The sequence below is a fragment of the Cherax quadricarinatus genome, chromosome 7, assembly GCF_038502225.1.
Source record: "Cherax quadricarinatus isolate ZL_2023a chromosome 7, ASM3850222v1, whole genome shotgun sequence".
Taxonomy (NCBI): domain Eukaryota; kingdom Metazoa; phylum Arthropoda; class Malacostraca; order Decapoda; family Parastacidae; genus Cherax; species Cherax quadricarinatus.
In genome coordinates, this window is record NC_091298.1 from 64,827,458 (window position 1) to 64,848,123 (window position 20,666).

Genomic DNA, 20,666 nt, shown 5'->3' on the forward strand with positions numbered 1-20,666 from the left:
ATATGTTCAATCATTTTAAAAAGTTATATTTAAGCAATGAATTTTAGACATTTGGCAACTTTTTTTTTTTATACTTGAGAAATTGCTGTCAAGAACAGAATATTTTCGAAAACTATACAAGCAGAATTCTCTGCTTTTCGTTAGGGAATAAAACAAAAAAAAAAAAACTGCATTTGAAGTTCATAGGAAAACGTGAATTCGAAGGATAACTCAAAAAAAAAATGAGGGGCTTCAATTAGATCGCTCACAAAAACCGGGTCTTTGAAGGGGTGACTCAAAGTAATGGGATTTGGGAGGAAAATTTATAAAAAAAATGGGTTTCAAAGAGGGTAAACTCTCAAAAAATGAAACCTCACAAAAACATTAGCAGAGGTTGGTCACAAGAAAAATGCGAAATCTTTATTAAATTCCTTGAAAAGTCTTGACATGCTGTTTTGACTAATTAGGTTGTATTCGGACGGACATTGACGCAGAACGACGGAAAGGCTGGACGCAAAGGCTGGACGGAAAAGGTGGACGCAAGGAAAGGATAAGTGACATAGGGAGATAAAGTGACGGACCTGGAGTGTGCTCGGGTAAGTAGAGGATAGGAGTACCATGGCTAGACTTACTGGAAAACTGGAAGGTATTCTGGAAGTTCGGAGTACCAAGGCTACACCGAGGCTAGACTTACTGGAAAACTGGAAGGTATTCTGGAAGTTCGGAGTACCAAGGCTACACCGAGGCTAGACTTACTGGAAAACTGGAAGGTATTCTGGAAGTTAGGAGTACCAAGGCTACACCGAGGCTAGACTTACTGGAAAACTGGAAGGTATTCTGGAAGTTCGGAGTACCAAGGCTACACCGAGGCTAGACTTACTGGAAAACTGGGAGGTATTCTGGAAGTTAGGAGTACCAAGGCTACACCGAGGCTAGACTTACTGGAAAACTGGGAGGTATTCTGGAAGTTAGGAGTACCAAGGCTACACCGAGGCTAGACTTACTGGAAAACTGGAAGGTATTCTGGAAGTTAGGAGTACCAAGGCTACACCGAGGCTAGACTTACTGGAAAACTGGAAGGTATTCTGGAAGTTAGGAGTACCAAGGCTACACCGAGGCTAGACTTACTGGAAAACTGGAAGGTATTCTGGAGGATAGGAGTACCAAGGCTACACCGAGGCTAGACTTACTGGAAAACTGGAAGGTATTCTGGAGGATAGGAGTACCAAGGCTACACCGAGGCTAGACTTACTGGAAAACTGGGAGGTATTCTGGAGGATAGGAGTACCAAGGCTACACCGAGGCTAGACTTACTGGAAAACTGGGAGGTATTCTGGAGGATAGGAGTACCAAGGCTACACCGAGGTTAGACTTACTGGAAAACTTGGAGGTATGGAATGCGGGAAATGATGGAACACAGCAATAAACACAGGAAGTCATAGATGGAAGGAAACAAAATATGGGAGGTAGCAACACGAATTTTAGAAATCAAATTTAAATGCATGACAGCAAATTACATTGTGCAACAAGTAACAAAAGTATATAAAAAACAAAATGCATTAAGGGACAAAAAAAAAGTAATTTCCCGATGAGAAAACTCGATAAATCAATCACAAAAAAAAACTGCAAATCATGCTAGAGGTCACAATGCTACGATTTTGAAAGTATTTTACAGTATAAACTTTGAATGGGACCAAAATATATAATATACTTACATTGATTACAAAGTATCGTATACTCATATAGTATATATATATATATATATATATATATATATATATATATATATATATATATATATATATATATATATATATATATATATATATATATATATAATGTCGTGCCGAATATGTAAAACTGGTCAGTTAGCAAGAAGTCATTTAAAATTAAGTCCTTTCCAAAATTTTCTCTTATAAGTTTAAAGATATATTTTTTTCATTAATGTTAATGTAAAAAATTTTAATTTTGCACCAAAAGCAACTTAGAAAACTTACCTAACCTTGTAATAACAAGAGCAATTTATTTTAGCCTAACCCAACTAAATATATTTTAGATTTGTTTATAGTAATTTAACACTAAACAAACACAATGAAATATATTTTTTTCGTTAGGTTCAGAATGATTTTGGCGAAATTATTGCATACACAAATTTTCGTTTGTCCTATATAGCAAGATGAGCGTTGCTATTTAAGCCAAGATCGCAAGTTATGCCTATTCGGCACGACATATATATATATATATATATATATATATATATATATATATATATATATATATATATATATATATATATATATATATATTTGTGTGTGTGTGTGTGGAATATGTAAAACTTGCTATCTTGGCTTAAATAGCAACGCTCTTCTTGCCGAATAAGGCAAGCGAAGGTTTGTGTATGCAATAATTTCGCAAAAATCATTCTGAACCTGACGAAAAAATATATTTCACTGTGTTTGTTTAGTATTATATTACTGTAAACGTATCTAAAATATATTTAGTTGGATTAGGCTAAATTTAATTGCCCTTGTTATAATAAGGTTAGGTAAGTTTTCTAAGGTTCTTTTGGTACAAAATTATTAATTTTTACATTAACATAAATAAAAAAAATATACCTTTAAACGTATAAGAGAAAATTTTAGAAAGGACTTAATTTTAAACGAGTTCTTGCTAATTGACCAGTTTTACCTATTCGGCACGACATATATATATCATATACACCCGCGTGCGTTTTATATATCCTCTCTGGTTTGATAAAGCTCTTAACAGATCTAAAACGTTGTTAGTGGAAGGCCTCGGTCAGATGACCAAAAGCTCCAGCTGTGGGTCACCATATGACTAAGACCCGCGTCAGGAAACACTTGTCCAGTTTCCTGACAAACCTTATGCCTATCTAAACGTTGTCCCAGTAAAAAGCTTATTCTGTAAATAGGTATCTTTTCTTTACTATTGTTGGAGCACACACCATCTAGTTTCAAAACTTTTGCTTTTATTATGGAAAACGGATTTATTTTTTTGGGCGCGAAGCATTCAGGGCGCCATTATTATATTACATTCATGGGGAAGCGCTCAAGCCAAATGGATTGTACAGTGGCTCGGTAATAGGTAATTGAGCTGGGTCCAACTGGAGGAGTAGCTCCGTTTATCCCCTGGATCTAGAGCATTTCACCAGCATTATGGAAGCTTTCCTTGATGGGATACCTGGAGGGTGTTCCGGGTGTCAACGCCCCCCGAGACCCGGACCATGACCAGGCCTCGGTCACTCCATTCCCCCCCCCCCAATTCATGTACATCACCCATACAAAGCAGACACACCAATACTCTTAACTTCAGCAACACTAAGTAGGTAAACAACACAAGCAAACAACTCAAAAAATGAATCCAAGGTGGTCATTTAGGGCATCAAACAGTATTTTCAGGTCTTGCAAGGCCATCCAAGGGATCAACGCCCATGCATTGGGGACAACAGCCTTAACATTGCCCTTAAAGCATATATTACAATGGTATATTTTGATCTTAAAGTGACAGATTTAATAAAATGAAACAAATTATGAAAACATTGACCAAGAAATTGCTATCAAAAAGCCTGGAATATTTTATATAAATTTTAAAGTTCTTTATTCCTAATATTTTTTTTTCCATTTGATAATTTTTGGTGTACTTAGATAATCTGGAGGATAAGAAATAAAGGCCGAGTTGAAACTCGTCTTCACGACTCTACAAAAAACACAAAATTCAAATTCTGGAAACAATTCCAGGAGCCGTAAAAGAACTGGAATCTATTTTGCATTCTCTCATACTTTAAGTGTTCAATGAAGAGAGCTGTCATGTCCACAGTACCAATAAACACCTACTAAATATTTATGCTTGCTAATTCATCGTCCAGCTGGGCTACACTGTTCTATGTTCTCCATATTTTTTCAAATTGTAGGTTATCTGGTTTCGAACATAGGAAAACTGGCTGGTCGGTGGCGGAGACGTCGCTGTGGACAGTCTTTGTCTCTCGAGTCAGTCTCAGGTGTCTTGGCAAGAGGCAGTAAAAGGCAAGAGAGCGAATCAGAACTACAGGCTAGAGAGAACAGACCTCCCTAATTGGTTGGGCTGGGTGGGTCCCAAGATAGAAGGGAAGGTTCTGTTGACGTTAGTCTTTAACGGTGACGGGGTCGTCAAAGCTCTAGTCTGAAGAAATACGGCGGGTTAACTCGCATCACCGTGAGCAAATTAGTGCTAGAAACGTTAGGAACATAAGTGAACATTTCTAGACAGGTTTTAAAAGGGTACACTATTAAAAAAAACCCTGGTGGTGGTAGTTATTCAGAAAGGTTAGTTGGTGATACAATCCCGGGACGGAAAATAAAAATATTAACATACATCATTATCATGTCTGTTTTTTACTGCAGAGCCCAAGATATGTACAGTGAATTTTCAGCTCAATTAGACATGAAAAAAATCACTAGAAATGCGATATGTAATTACGAGCAAATATACTAAAGGCTGTGGAAGAATCAAGGACCAGATGTTTATATACGCAACGATCATTTTAAATTTGAACGAACGAGAAGGGGGGTAACTAGGAATGTAAATTCCCCTTCCATAGGACGAGGTACCTTCTTTATCTAAACGTTCCAACAGATCACAGAGCTGGACATCTACTGATATAGATAAAAGTAATCTAGATAGGGGCCTTGAAGCCTCTGGTCAGAAACTTTGAGACTGCTGGGGAGATAACAGAGACAAAGACAGAGCAGCGACTACTTCGTTCGATTTGTTTTCGATATCTCGACAAGTCACAAGGACAAACTGGAAAAAATACAAACACTCCGAGGAGATAACGAATTCGTTCGTTCAAAGGAAGGTGGGTGAAGAAGACTTCGTTCGGATTAATTCCTGAGGGTTTAAAACCCAAGAAAGCCAAAAAGTGTGGCTTATTTTCGTTAAGTTTGAAACAAGGACTAAAATGAGTCAAACTAAAATATTAAAGTTACTGCATTTTGTCAGAATATTTTCTACGATAAAGAAAATGGAAGCGGGAGAAATTTTGAATAAGAGAGAAAATTAATATTACAGCTTACTAAAAAAAGTTCATATAAAAAGCAAATCATACTCTATGTCCATTAATATACAACATAACGAAGAAAAACTATTTGAGCTGAAAAAATAGAGCAAGCAACGAGTGTCAGCTAGTTGCTAGAGCAAGTTAATTGAGTTACGGCTAGTTACAGAGCGTTAAATACGTAATTAAATGCGGTGTTTCGGGTAGCAGAGGAAGAAGGGAAGTGGTGGTGGCAGGAGTCCTCAGAGGAAGGTCTTAAAAAATAAGGAGTTTGGACAGTATCTACTCGGGTTGGTAGTCTGGATTGCCACAGGTTGGACACGGGAGTTCGGGGAGAGGTTGGACTTGGGGCCGCATTCGTTGGACACCGTAGGTGGTGGTGGTCAACTCGTGATGCTGGTGGCGGTGGCCCTGTTGGAGGTGATGTCTGTGGTACTCTCCACCTTCAGGATCAACAGATAATGCATGGATAGCGCGAGCCTCGGCTAGAGCTCTATCCCTGGCATCCAGGCTCAGGGCTCGTCTCTGCCTATCCTGCACGCTTAGGGTAGTAGGATGTTGTGTGCTACTGTATCTTTCCGTGTGCTCGAAACTCTTGATCCTCTTTCTGCTTTCCCGTTCACTGTCGCTCCAGACTACAAACTGCGTGGGCTTGAAGGGTCCCTTGCGCTTGGGCTGGTACCGGTGAGATCTAGACGACTCGAACGATGCAGATTCCCCTTTCACCTGAGGAATGAAGGCAAAGGACACATGATGACATCTCACCGTGTAGGGGCGAACTCGGGAGAGGTCAACCGTGTATGCCCTGCCAGGGTGGAGAAAGGAGTAACAGGGGATAGAGAAGGAGACAGGGTAACGAAACAGCCACAGGAAGTTTGGAAATGCACAGGATCAGCATGTTTATGACCTTACAGGTACTGAGGCTAGATTAGTAGAAGCACAAACATGGATAGACAAGACTGTATTAAAACGGTACAGCAGCCTAGAGAGTCGCTGTCCATTAATAAAAAGTGAAAGTTATGCAAATTGTCAGATAATTTAGGGCAAATTATTTTACGTTACGTAAATTTCAGCAAGGTTCGTCTGCTATTTTAACTGATGTAAAAATGAGGAAAAATTTGCACATTTCACTATTTAAAAAAAAGATGGGGGAAGCAATCAAGTGATATATAATTTAGGAGGCAGCAAAGGGCATTTATTCAGTATACAAAAATACTGCAAAAACACAGGCTGTAAAATAATAATAATAATAATAATAATAGCCTCGAGACAGAGAATGAGGATACGAACACAGATAATCAGTATGAAAATTAAAAACAGAGGTAATAACTGAAAGGATACACATAACTGAATTCTTTTTGTTTACAATGGTAACGAGGATTTAAACACGTATAACTATGCTACAAGAAAATTTAATTTGCAAAGGTAACTGAGGATATAAACACGTATAACTATGCTACAAGAAAATTTAATTTACAAAGGTAACTGAGGATATAAACACGTATAACTATGCAACAAGAAAATTTAATCTACAAAGGTAACTGAGGATATAAACACGTATAACTATGCTACAAGAAAATGGGTAATGGTGACACGAAAACGGGAAATGGGGAAACAGGTGAGGATAGAAAAGGTGAGTGGATCAGGTACACAGGATGTTGTGGAAAGAGAAGACAACAGTGAACAGGGAGCGAAGCAGTGATTGAGCCAGCTGCAGCTGATAAAGCCAGCTGCAGCGGATAAAGCCAGATGCAACGGATAAAGCCAGCTGCAGCTGATAAAGCCAGATGCAACGGATAAAGCCAGCTGCAGCTGATAAAGCCAGATGCAACGGATAAAGCCAGCTGCAGCTGATAAAGCCAGCTGCAACGGATAAAGCCAGCTGCAGCTGATAAAGCCAGCTTTAATTAATAATGTAAAAGAGAAAATGTTAACAGGCACTGACACACATTTAACTACAAAAGCAAAATTCAACAAAATCCTAAAAAAAAGACATTTAAAAAACAGAAGATAAATATGAAGAAAGATAACATGGAAAAAAAAGGTGAAAACACGGAAAAATATTTGATTCATAAAACGTGAAAAAATATAACTAAGAACAACAAAAAAGGTAAACAGAGAAATTTACATATTAAACACTACTTAAGAAGACAAACTTTATCTAAAGTTACAAAACTGCCGATGGAAAATTCAATTAATGTTTTTTAGGTTACTTTCGCTTAAAAATTATTTACTATAAGCTTGAGAATTTATAATAAAAAATATGCTATTTAGGCTAATAGAATATTGTATTCGGAGACTTAAAAAAATAAATTAAATTTTGTAATTGGCCGATATGTTACCGTTATTAAATCTGTATCATTGTGCATTTTAATAATTAGTATTATTAATCTCAATCTGTTATTATTTAGTTAGAAAAAACTTGTTTTATCGGCTAATTAATTTTTATTTATAGAATTAAATTTAACAAATTGATATTTCCATCATCAAAGCCATAGGGAGGAAATTTATATATATATATTTTTTTTTCTACGAAGAGTCTGATGTTTTGGGAAATTCAATAATTTTTTAAGATACACATTTCTTATTAATTTTAGGTTAATATCTCCAATTTCGAAATTTCCTAAAAATCGCACCAAACATCAGGTTCTTCAGCAAGAGTTTAGCGAGAGGGGATTGGCTCGTCTCCAGCCAATCAGGAAAGCCGCCAACTTCCTGAGACTCGAACCAACCAATCAGAACTCTCTTTCCTCCAGCATGTCCTGACTCGCAGGAGGAACTACAGAAAATCAACAAAGATTTGCAAGCTTTGGAACTTTAGTCTACTGGGTGGCAAGGTTAATAACATTCCTGGCAGAATTAACAGTGAGAATATATAAATTTAACACTGTACAAAATACATAAGATCAATGTATACCTGTTACTCTTGTGCCTTACGTTATCTGTTAATGTTACGTCAGGTAGCCTACTGGTAAATGATCAATACAATATACACATCACAGTTGAAGATTAGCTTATTCATTGTGAACAAAAGTTATTATACAGCTGTACAATTTCAATGCAATATTAGAGTGCTATCTACAGACGCTATTTTGAAAGATTTGTACATATATACATATATTACCTTATTGTCTGTGTATAAACGCCGGGTCAACTCTTCAAAGATGGAATTATATTAAGAGGAGACGCAGAGGAGGATCAGGAACCATCTTAGGATACTAACAGGAGTGCTGTTCTGCTTTTGTGTGTGTGTAAAAATCTAGCTTGAGTAGGCCAGCGGATGGTTAATCGGTTAACGGGTCATCTGAGAAAGATGCCGTGTTTCCTGACCGACAAGATACTACCGCCAAGAAGATGGAGGATTGACTATTGCTCTGGCATTCTAAAATACACATTATTACCACTACTCCCATACCACGTCCAAAAAACTGACGCCTAGCATCCCAGAAATCATACTGACGCCTAGCATCCCAGAAATCATACTGACGCCTAGCATCCTAGAAATCATACTGACGCCTAGCATCCCAGAAATCATACTGACGCCTAGCATCCCAGAAATCATACGGAAGCCTAGCATCCCAGAAATCATACGGAAGCCTAGCATCCCAGAAATCATACGGAAGCCTAGCATCCCAGAAATCATACGGAAGCCTAGCATCCCAGAAATCATACTGACGCCTAGCATCCCAGAAATCATACTGACGCCTAGCATCCCAGAAATCATACGGAAGCCTAGCATCCCAGAAATCATACGGAAGCCTAGCATCCCAGAAATCATACGGAAGCCTAGCATCCCAGAAATCATACGGAAGCCTAGCATCCCAGAAATCATACTGACGCCTAGCATCCCAGAAATCATACTGACGCCTAGCATCCCAGAAATCATACGGAAGCCTAGCATCCCAGAAATCATACGGAAGCCTAGCATCCCAGAAATCATACGGAAGCCTAGCATCCCAGAAATCATACGGAAGCCTAGCATCCCAGAAATCATACGGAAGCCTAGCCTCCCAGAAATTATACGGACGCCTAGCATCCCAGAAATCATACGGACGCCTAGCATCCCAGAAATCATACGGAAGCCTAGCATCCCAGAAATCATACTGACGCCTAGCCTCCCAGAAATTATACGGACGCCTAGCATCCCAGAAATTATACGGACGCCTAGCATCCCAGAAATCATACGGAAGCCTAGCATCCCAGAAATCATACTGACGCCTAGCATCCCAGAAATCATACGGAAGCCTAGCATCCCAGAAATCATACTGACGCCTAGCCTCCCAGAAATTATACGGACGCCTAGCATCCCAGAAATTATACGGACGCCTAGCATCCCAGAAATCATACGGAAGCCTAGCATCCCAGAAATCATACTGACGCCTAGCATCCCAGAAATCATACGGAAGCCTAGCATCCCAGAAATCATACTGACGCCTAGCCTCCCAGAAATTATACGGACGCCTAGCATCCCAGAAATTATACGGACGCCTAGCATCCCAGAAATCATACGGAAGCCTAGCATCCCAGAAATCATACGGACGCCTAGCATCCCAGAAATCATACGGAAGCCTAGCATCCCAGAAATCATACGGAAGCCTAGCATCCCAGAAATCATACTGACGCCTAGCATCCCAGAAATCATACGGAAGCCTAGCATCCCAGAAATCATACTGACGCCTAGCCTCCCAGAAATTATACGGACGCCTAGCATCCCAGAAATCATACGGAAGCCTAGCATCCCAGAAATCATACTGACGCCTAGCCTCCCAGAAATTATACGGACGCCTAGCATCCCAGAAATCATACGGAAGCCTAGCTTCACCCCATAAAATAGACATTTTTCTTTATGTAGATACAACTCTGTCAAGTGATGAGATAGTAAATACAATTTCCCAAATATATTAAATATATGCATGAGCAGTTGTAATGTGCATATTATTGTAGCAGAAAAAACCCAACGTGCCTTACGAGTCGTTTCTACAATGTTAATATGAAAAAATTAGTTAGATTTATATGAATTACTGTGAACCTAAAAATTTGGTTTCCACGGAAACCTGCCATCTAGTGAGCGAATGGGGAATGATAGTGATATAAAGCAACGGTAATAAATAGCCGTCCACTGTCCATGTATATTATATATATACACAATATGCAATTATTATAAACTAGTGTGAAATTAGTGCAGATAAATATTTAAGAACGGAAAATTATTAAACCAAGTAAAGAGTGTATACAGTGAGGAAAAAGTTTTCCCTTTAGGACAAGTGAGCATCCTGGGAGCTTAATGCTTTCCCTGGGGCCACCACTGATAAAGAATGATGTCAACAGATCCCCAGACATCAAGCTTACTAACTCTGGAGACAGAACTGAAGGACGGATGTAGATAGTGGCTCCCAGATACTGATTACGACTGTAATCATCTGGGCAATTTAGGATCTTTGGAGACTCGCTGGAGATCTCCAGTGACTCCGACAACACACAAGTTTATAGACGATCGGCCAGGGAGTACAGTAATGAGATTCCATCCAGTCACGAAGGCTCGGGACGCCTAAGCACCGTCACGTACGGATGGCACTCAGTGGTATTCGCCAAATTTAGGTTACAACTGACAGTACCAGCACAAGAGGCTACTGACAGCACCAGCACAAGAGGCTACTGACAGCATCAGCACAGACTACTGAGAGCACCAGCACAGAGACTACTGACAGCACCAGCACAGAGGCTACTGACAGCATCAGCACAGACTACTGAGAGCACCAGCACAGAGACTACTGACAGCACCAGCACAGAGGCTACTGACAGCATCAGCACAGACTACTGAGAGCACCAGCACAGAGACTACTGACAGCACCAGCACAGAGGCTACTGACAGCACCAGCACAGACTACTGACAGCACCAGCACAGAGGCTACTGACAGCACCAGCACAGAGGCTACTGACAACACCAGCACAGAGACTACTGACAACACCAGCACAGAGACTACTGACAGCACCAGCACAGAGACTACTGACAGCACCAGCACAGAGGCTACTGACAACACCAGCACAGAGACTACTGACACCACCAGCACAGAGGCTACTGACACCACCAGCACAGAGGCTACTGACAGCACCAGCACAGAGGCTACTAACAACACCAGCACAGAGACTACTGACAGCACCAGCACAGATTACTGACAGCACCAGCACAGAGGCTACTGACAACACCAGCACAGACTACTGACACCACCAGCACAGAGGCTACTGACAGCACCAGCACAGAGGCTACTGACAGCACCAGCACAGAGGCTACTAACAACACCAGCACAGAGACTACTGACAGCACCAGCACAGAGGCTACTGACAGCACCAGCACAGAGGCTACTAACAACACCAGCACAGAGACTACTGACAGCACCAGCACAGAGGCTACTGACACCACCAGCACAGAGGCTACTGACACCACCAGCACAGAGGCTACTGACACCACCAGCACAGAGGCTACTGACACCACCAGCACAGAGGCTACTGACACCACCAGCACAGAGGCTACTGACACCACCAGCACAGAGGCTACTGACACCACCAGCACAGAGGCTACTAACAACACCAGCACAGAGACTACTGACAGCACCAGCACAGAGGCTACTGACAGCACCAGCACACAGACTACTGACAGCACCAGCACACAGACTACTGACAGCACCAGCACACACGAGAGGGTTGGGACGTGCAACCAATAAACCATACACGTGGCAACCAATAAACCATACACGTGACAGAGGCGAAACGGTCTTCGTGCCGAGTTACTAAACATTATCATTTAGACCATAAGATAAATCCCCTTATCGCACGGAACAATATTTAAAATTTACACACAGGAAAACATTTACACTGAGTTTACTGTTACAACCTATGCACGGAATATCACGGGAAATAAAGAGAATCCGTGATAATCTAGGCGTCCCTGAGGAGGCCTAGCGTGAAGAATTCTGGGTAATAATGGCCAAGCGTTACTAAATAGCCAGTTAACGGTAATGTAATACAAGGCCTAACTGCCGATAATAAAGTAATGACAAGAAATTAGAATAATATGCATCTATAATAATTCCTAATGGTTTTAATTATAACCATAATTTTCAAAGGGTGGAGGGGTAAGCCAGCGGAAGGCCTCTGTCAGATGACCAAAAGCTCCAGCTGCGGGTCATCAAATGACTAAGACCCGCGTCCTGTTTCCCGACTAACCTTACCTAACCTAATCTGCAATACAACCTCCAACGAGGCGTCGTAATGAGTGTGTATTCACCTAGTTGTGTCTGCAGGGGTCAAACCGCTGCTCACAGGACAATAAGATTAATTTAATTTTTTTAAGAGGGTAGACTGGTAAGCCAGTGGAAGGCCTCGGTCAGATGACCAAAAGCTCCAGCTACGGGTCATCATATGACTAAGACCCGCGACAGGAAACACTTGTCCTGTCTCCTGATAAATCGTAGGGCCCCATATTTGATCTAAATTTGTATATAAAAGAATTATTCGTTTATTCATCGCTTCAATCACTATCCTCAATCATCATCAACTTGACACCGTCTCCAATCAATCCATTCCTTAAATCACAGAGTAAGACTATACAAATTTTTCCATATCCATAATTGGCTTTGTGCTGGCAGATTTAGACGAAAGGGGAAATATCCCCATCATTTAGACCGTAAGGAATGATTGGTTTTGCCAAGCAAGAGCCCTGTAGGGAGTGTGGCACCCCGTGGCACCCCGTGAAGTGTGTGGCACCCTAGCTTGAGGGGCCTACCCCTTGGCACTTACGAATCGCACTCCAACACCGTGTTAAGGTGACCCAGTGTCTGGGAATACCTGGTATAGCTATCCCTGTTCAACAGGTATACCTGTTTCTGGCATCACGCATGGCGTTCAACTAAACTCTTCTTTAAACCATGGCTATTATTATATTCAAGGGAAAGCAGTAAACACGTAGGGGGCTCCCCACAGCACCTCGGCAATGGAAGGTAACGAGATATCATCTAAGGCTACGTGGCTTCAATACCTTGGATCAAAACCTCTAAGTCTGCCTTCATTGTGGGGACTGAGTGACATAGTGAGGGATACAGGTATCATCTATAGTGGAGAGGGATACAGGTAGTATCTAGTGATATAGAGGGATACAGGTAGTATCTAGTGATATAGAGGGATACAGGTAGTATCTAGTGATGTAGAGGGATACAGGTAGTATCTAGTGATGTAGAGGGATACAGGTAGTATCTAGTGATGTAGAGGGATACAGGTAGTATCTAGTGATGTAGAGGGATACAGGTAGTATCTAGTGATGTAGAGGGATACAGGTAGTATCTAGTGATGTAGAGGGATACAGGTAGTATCTAGTGATGTAGAGGGATACAGGTAGTATCTAGTGATGTAGAGGGATACAGGTAGTATCTAGTGATGTAGAGGGATACAGGTAGTATCTAGTGATGTAGAGGGATACAGGTAGTATCTAGTGATGTAGAGGGATACAGGTAGCATCTAGTGATGTAGAGGGATACAGGTAGTATCTAGTGATGTAGAGGGATACAGGTAGTATCTAGTGATGTAGAGGGATACAGGTAGTATCTAGTGATGTAGAGGGATACAGGTAGTATCTAGTGATGTAGAGGGATACAGGTAGTATCTATAGTGATGTAGATACAGGTATCGCCTACAGACGGATACAGGTATCGTTTACAGAGAGGGATACAAGTTTTGTCTACACAAAGGGATACAGGTATCGTCTACACAGAGGGATACAGGTATCGTGTACACAGAGGGATACAGATATCGTCTACACAGGGATACAGGTATCGTCTACACAGGATACAGGTATCGTCTACACAGATACAGGTATCGTCTACACAGGGATACAGGTATCGTCTACACAGGATACAGGTATCGTCTACACAGAAGGATACAGGTATCGTCTACACAGAGGGATACAGGTATCATCTACACAGAGGGATACAGGTATCTACACAGAGGGATACAGGTATCGTCTACACAGAGGGATACAGGTATCATCTATACAGAGGGATACAGGTATCATCTACACAGAGGGATACAGGTATCATCTATACAGAGGGATACTGGTATAAATACTGCACAAGCTCTTCAACAATTTCCTCCAATAAATCCATTTTAACATTTTTCCAAAATTAATCAGAATCTCCCCCTCCCCCCCCTAAAAAAATACAGGTCTAAATTTCTCATTATAGTTTTTTCTATAACGCAGTACAAGAAAAAATACCTACGTGTTTAATATATATTAATAAAAATTCAAAATAAATTTCTGAATTTTAAAACCTACTGGAAAATCATTAATATAAATTATCTATAAAAAATATTACTACCAGCAATATTAAAACTCTTAAGAAAAAAAAAGGGGAAACTAAAAAAAAAATATTTGACCCCCCCAAAAAAAAAATTTAGTGCAGTTATGGGTGTTAACTTACAGAGTAGTCGTAGTCGTTCTCTCTCAGACTCATGGCAAAGGAAGGTGACCTGGCTGTAGCTACCTTCATGTAGGAACGCAGCCTACACGGGAACTCTACATCCCTCAGCTGTAGTAGGTAGGTATCTGGACCCAGCTGGTAACTGGTAGAAAGAAGAGGTGGTGGTAGTTGTGGTTGTGTTTACCAGTGGTCTGAAGATACTGGTGACCTAAAAATCTTGGAATGTCAGCTTGTGATTTCAATCCATTTTAAGCCGCAATAAACCAGGATACTGATCCTTAAAACATTAATAATCAAGGTGCTCATCCTTAAAACTAAACTCTCTCTTTTAAATGAATAAAGAAGGGGAGAAACAAGCACAAGATGTTGTAGTAGAGGAGTAGTAGTATAGTAGTAGTAGTAGTAGTAGTAGTATAGTAGTAGTAGTATAGTAGTAGTAGTATAGTAGTAGTAGTATAGTAGTAGTATAGTAGTAGTAGTATAGTAGTAGTATAGTAGTAGTAGTAGTAGTAGTAGTAGTATAGTATTATTATTATTATTATTATTATAATCAAGGGGGAAGCGCTAAACCCGGAGGGTTATACAGCGCCTGGGGGGGATGTGGAAGGCATTCAGGCTTAATTCGGGGAACTGGAGCACAGATCCAATTCCCTAAATCAAGAGCCCCTCACCAACATCAAGGAACCTTCCAGTAGTAGTAGTATAGTAGTAGTAGTAGTAGTAGTATAGTAGTAGTAGTATAGTAGTAGTAGTAGTAGTAATATAGTAGTATCAGCAATAATAGTACCAATAATGGTAGTGATAACAGAAGTAGAGGCAAAAGAAAAATACAAAAATAGAAGTAACTTAGAACAAGAACAGAAGAGAAATAAAATCAATCACTTGCATAAGGAACAGCGAACAAATGCAACTCACTTGCTGTCGTTCTTGATAACATCGAGCTCGTAGGAGTAATCCCTGTGAGGGATTTCGTAGTCCTCAGGCTTGGCGGGTAGGATTTCTCTCTCTGGGGACTCTGGTGGCGTGTACACCTCTCCTGGGGGGTAGACCATCTTGCTGGGGTGGGTGAAGCAGGAGGCCAGGGTCCTGCGGCGGTACCAGCGCCTGCAGGAGGCGTTGCCGTACCAGTCCCTGTGTGCGTGTGTCGAAGGTTGTCTTCGTCAGCAGGGTGACCCAGAGATATCGTAACTTAGAATGACCATCTGAACTATAACAGCCCCCCCCCATCCTTCAGAGTGTGGGTACTGTACTACCTACCTTCAGGACTACAGCATCCCCCTTCCCTTCCTTCCGAGTGTAGGTACTGTACTACCCACCTTCAGGACTACAGCATCCCCCCCATCCTTCAGAGTGTAGGTACTGTACTACTCACCTTCAGGACTACAGCATCCCCCCCCCATCCTTCAGAGTGCAGACACTGTACTTTTCACCTCTAGGACTCAAGTCCGACTAACCAGCTTTTTTTAACTCCCACACTGCATCAAATTCGTCTTGGCATCTCATACCTCGCTCCTAACACTGTAACCTTTGCGGTTACAACCCCATCCATATGTGTAACAACCATAGTGACATCACACACAGCTAAGCCCTACTTAAAAACACGTGAAAAAACTCTCCCTCTCTCTCCTACATAACCTAACCTGAGCCACACTACTGGTATAATAATATTACTGCTTATAGTAACCTACCACCAATTATTCCACACTTGCAAAATTTGCCACAGTGCTCTTCTATCCACCCTATCATATACGTTTTCTAAGCACAAACGTTCACTTACATGTTTCACTTTAAACACAATCTACATATGCTCCACCCTTCCTAAATCCTTGTTCCTCTGCGATCCCGCCTTGTCTCAAAATCTTACGATCCTAGCGCAGCAAAGTACTCGATCCTACGTCTGTCAAGACAGCTTTCACCGTACTAGAACATAGTATCAACTTAGCCTGACGCCTCGACGTCATTTGTAAACAAGTGTGTGTCAGGTGTCAAAACTATGGGCGAGGTAATTGTAAATTATTGTGCTGACAAGCTGGTTGATACGACGCATGTAACACCACTCTGGTGTGTTGAACATAATAGGGATATACATGTATATGTGTGTACATATGCGTGTGTATATATGCGCATGTGTATATACAGCAGTGTTATTTACAAAAATCTCTCAGTCCACAGCAGGAGTCAAACCTGCAATCTCGGTATCAGAGTACACAGTACTTGATCCACTTATTATTATTATTATTAAAGATTCGCCGGTATTCTCCCGGCCCGGGCCTTTTCCAAGTGGTGGCCCGGCCTTGGCTCCCTCTTTAGGGAGTGTCTGAGACCTAAGTCTCTCATGGGAGGAGGCACAAGTACCTCCTCATCTTTGGGACTAACTGTCCCCAGGCCTAGCCATAAGCTAGGCCTCTCTGGTCCGCCATCCCCGCCCCAAGGGGGCTAATGGGAATGACAGTCTTATGAGCTAAAGGCTCGGGCTCAGGCACCTACCCTACCCTAGAAGGGTTAGGCATGGTGTCGATGACTTGATCCACACAGGAGTCTGGCTGTGTGGATAAAGCACTGCGGACACTGATGCACAGTGTGTGCAGGTTCGAATTCTGCTGTGGACAGAGAATGTTAATAAATAATGTCGCCCATTTGCAAACTGTTAAGCATACATATCTATATATCTATATATTTATATCTATATATCTATATCTATATACCTATATATATATATATATATATATATATATATATATATATATATATATATATATATATATATATATATATATACCTATATATATATCTATCTCATCTGTCTATATATCTCTCAGAAAAGATCAGCATAAACTCGCATGACAGGCAGACAGACACATCGTAGCAGACGAACGAAAATTGTCAAACACCCTTGACACCCGTCAAGGCACAGAGTCGAACCACAGCTCGACACCAGAAAGCGAACCATTCTTCACACCTTTCAAAGCCAGGGACCAAACCCCCCCCCCCCCACACACACACACACTTAAAACCTTTTAGATAGGAATTAAACCCTTCTCATTACGTTTCAGAGACGCGGCTGAGCCTTTTTTAAAAGCCTTTTTAAAAGGATTGAACACCCCATTTCGGCACTTTCAACGCTAGAAATTGAACGCTGGAGACACAAGTGAACCTCTTCGGCGCCCGAAGCGATCGAACCTTTAAACACGAATCACTACCCCGACCCTGTTCGAAACATTTTCAAAATCCTAGACTAAAACCCTGAACCCTGAAAGCCAGGTCAAGTACCTACCTAAACCCTGAAAGTCAGGTCCAGTACCCGCCCAAACCTTGAAAACCACCTCGACTACGTCTCTGAACCCCATCCCTAGCCTTCAAAACTCAATGAGAATCAACAACTGGGATCCAAACCACTGACCTGAATCTGGAGTAATAGGATCGAAGTCTATCCGTGTTGATTCTATAGGGGTCTCGAGGCTGGTCGAGAGCCAGGTCCATCCACGGGTGTTTCAGAGCAGACTTCACGTCCATGCGAAGCTCCGACTGTTAAAGAAAATGTCCATTGAGGGTTTATACGGGGAGATGAGAAGCCAGGGACATTTCAGGGCTGGTTTTTGTGTTCGTGGAGATAATGAAGAAAATATTGACGACAGGAATAATAATAATAATAATAACAATAATAAAAATTATTATCATTATAATCGTGTGTGCACGAATGCCTGCATTTACACAGACACGCACATGCACTCACACACACCAGTGAAGAGGCGGGGCCAGGAGCTATGAATCGACCCCTCCAACCACAATCAGGTGAGTATACACACAGGCATGGTATAAACCTTGGTAATAAATACCGACAAGTTGGTTTAGAAAGACACGTAAGCAAACACTATAACATATTTATTAGAAAACGTTTCGGTCCTGGGACCTTGATCATTTAGAAGTGATCAAGGTCCCAGGACCGAAACGTTTTCTAATAAATATGTTATAGTGTTTGCTTACGTGTCTTTCTAAACCAACACACAGGCATACACAAATGCAAATACACACACACACAGACAAATACAAATACATACACACATACATACAAATACACACAAATACAAATACACAGACACACACATACATATAAATACACACCCTCTCCAGGTATACACACACACACAACCCACCTTAAAGATGAGAAGCTTAGCAATGAAGTCCTTGGCAGCGTCAGATATATGTGTGAAGGCCTCCATGTTGAAGTTCAACTCTCCCTTCTGCACCTTCGTCAGTGTCTCTCTGTCATTCTCGCCCCTGCAGCGGCGGCCAACACCACCATCGAAATATTGCGTACAAAATTTAGCAACAACAGGGATAGAGGAATGCCCATGACAATACCAAAGGTCAATTTCAAAATATTGCATAAAAAAATTAGCAAGAACAGGGAAAGAGGAATTCCCATGACAATACCAAAGTTTTGCGAATAAATTTACCTTGAAAGGAAATGAGAGAACTGGAAAACACAGAGAAGTGAATAAGATAATTAAACTACATTACGTAATCTGCCTCGAAATTATTGATTTGTGAATGAGTAATTATATTTCACAAAAACTTATTTTGATGTGAGGGAAGGTGAGAGAGAGAGAAAGAGATCTGGGATGGAGGACTTTAGAGAGGGAGGGACACAGGAGAAGAAGAGAGATAAAGTGCCAGCCAGCATGACCTACCTGAAGGGTGAGGTGCCAGAGAGCAGTATGTACGTGATAATGCCCACGGCCCACATGTCTGCCGAGAAGGACACTCCCTCGTTGTTGGCCACTTCCGGTGCCACGTACTCCGGCATCCCTGCAGGAGAAGGTCATTTGAGATCACGAGAGGTCATTTAAGGTCACGAGAGATCATTCAAGGTCACGAAAGGTTAGTCAAGGTTTTTCAGGCTCACAGGAGGTCAGTTTGGGTCACAAAGTCAGGAGAGGTCCTTCAAGGTCATAAGAGGCCAATCAAGATCAACAGGGGTCATGCAAAAGCAACACAGGGTCAAGTCAAAGGTCATATAGGGTCACCCAAGGTCGGAAGTTATTCAAGCTCATGAAAGGTCTTCCAAGGTCACAGAGGTCATACCAGGTCAGGATATATAGTTCACTGGTCAGGTCAGACATATAGGTCATACAAGGTCAGATATATAGCTCACAGAAGGTCGGTATTCAAAATGCCTAGGTAACTACCCCCCCAAAAATACTCAAACTACCCAAAATACCCAAATACCCCAAAAATGTCGAAACCCAATCCCCCAAAAAACCCAAACCCGCGCAGAAACCCCAAATTTAAGAACCCAACACGAGCACTGGGCCTGGTCATGGATCGGGCCAGATACGCCATCCAGGTATACCCTCTAGGTATGCCCTCCAGGCATACCCTCCAGGTATACCCCCAGAGATACTCTCCAGGCATACCCTCTAGGCATACTCCCAGGTATACTCCCAAGGTATACCCTCCAGGTATCCCGTTTGGAGAGGGACCTCTCTCAATGAGACCACGGCAGAATCATCTCCACGAGAGGATGATTAAGGTATGATTGCTTGGTCCATCATTCTTACCGTAATCAAGAGGCTGCAGGTCGTTGAGTTTGATCTGGCGAGCGAGAGACAGATCTCCAATCTTGATCTCCAATCCGTTGGGGCGAACCACCAGGATGTCGCCAATCTGTAGAAGGAGAGATTAGGGAGATGATCAGAGAGAGAGAGAGAGAGAGAGAGAGAGAGAGAGAGAGAGAGAGAGAGAGAGAGAGAGAGAGAGAGAGAGAGAGAGAGGGAGAGAGAGAGAGAGAGAGAGAGAGAAAGACTTCGGGGCCATTCGTTGAAGTTATATTTTAAAAACCTGAAAGGCTAAGTTTATTTAAAATACCTGATGGGCTAAATTCATTTGAAATATCTGACGGGCTAAATTTATCTGAAAATATGTTGCTATGTTTGGTTTTGTTGTTGATGTTGACGTACGTTAAGACCGAGGTGTGCGACGCTTCGGTCGTGCATGTAGTCCAGACCCAGCAGCACCTGACGTATGATGACGCACACCTCGTGCTCCGTCAGGTACTGACGCTGCGTCAAGGCTCCCAGCAGGTCACCACCACCACATCTGGACACTCAACGTCAAGGACAATGAACAGAATGGAACAATACCTAAAATTAGGGATAAAACCA

At 41.6% G+C, this 20,666-nt stretch overlaps 1 protein-coding gene across 10 annotated transcripts in view; it reads right to left on the reverse strand.

The window, feature by feature from the left end:
- The window catches only part of Obsc (Obscurin), a gene marked incomplete at its 5' end in the record, with an annotated part of 440,143 nt that overhangs the window by 24,020 nt on the left and 395,457 nt on the right, over positions 1–20,666 (reverse strand). For 9 of the 10 annotated variants that reach the window (XM_070082639.1, XM_070082647.1, XM_070082643.1 and 6 more), the window contains 7 exon segments: positions 14,503–14,644; positions 15,418–15,633; positions 17,903–18,027; positions 18,657–18,780; positions 19,194–19,311; positions 20,064–20,169; positions 20,463–20,601. In XM_070082639.1, coding sequence (XP_069938740.1) covers positions 14,503–14,644; positions 15,418–15,633; positions 17,903–18,027; positions 18,657–18,780; positions 19,194–19,311; positions 20,064–20,169; positions 20,463–20,601 — 970 coding nt within the window. 10 annotated transcript variants of the gene reach the window in all.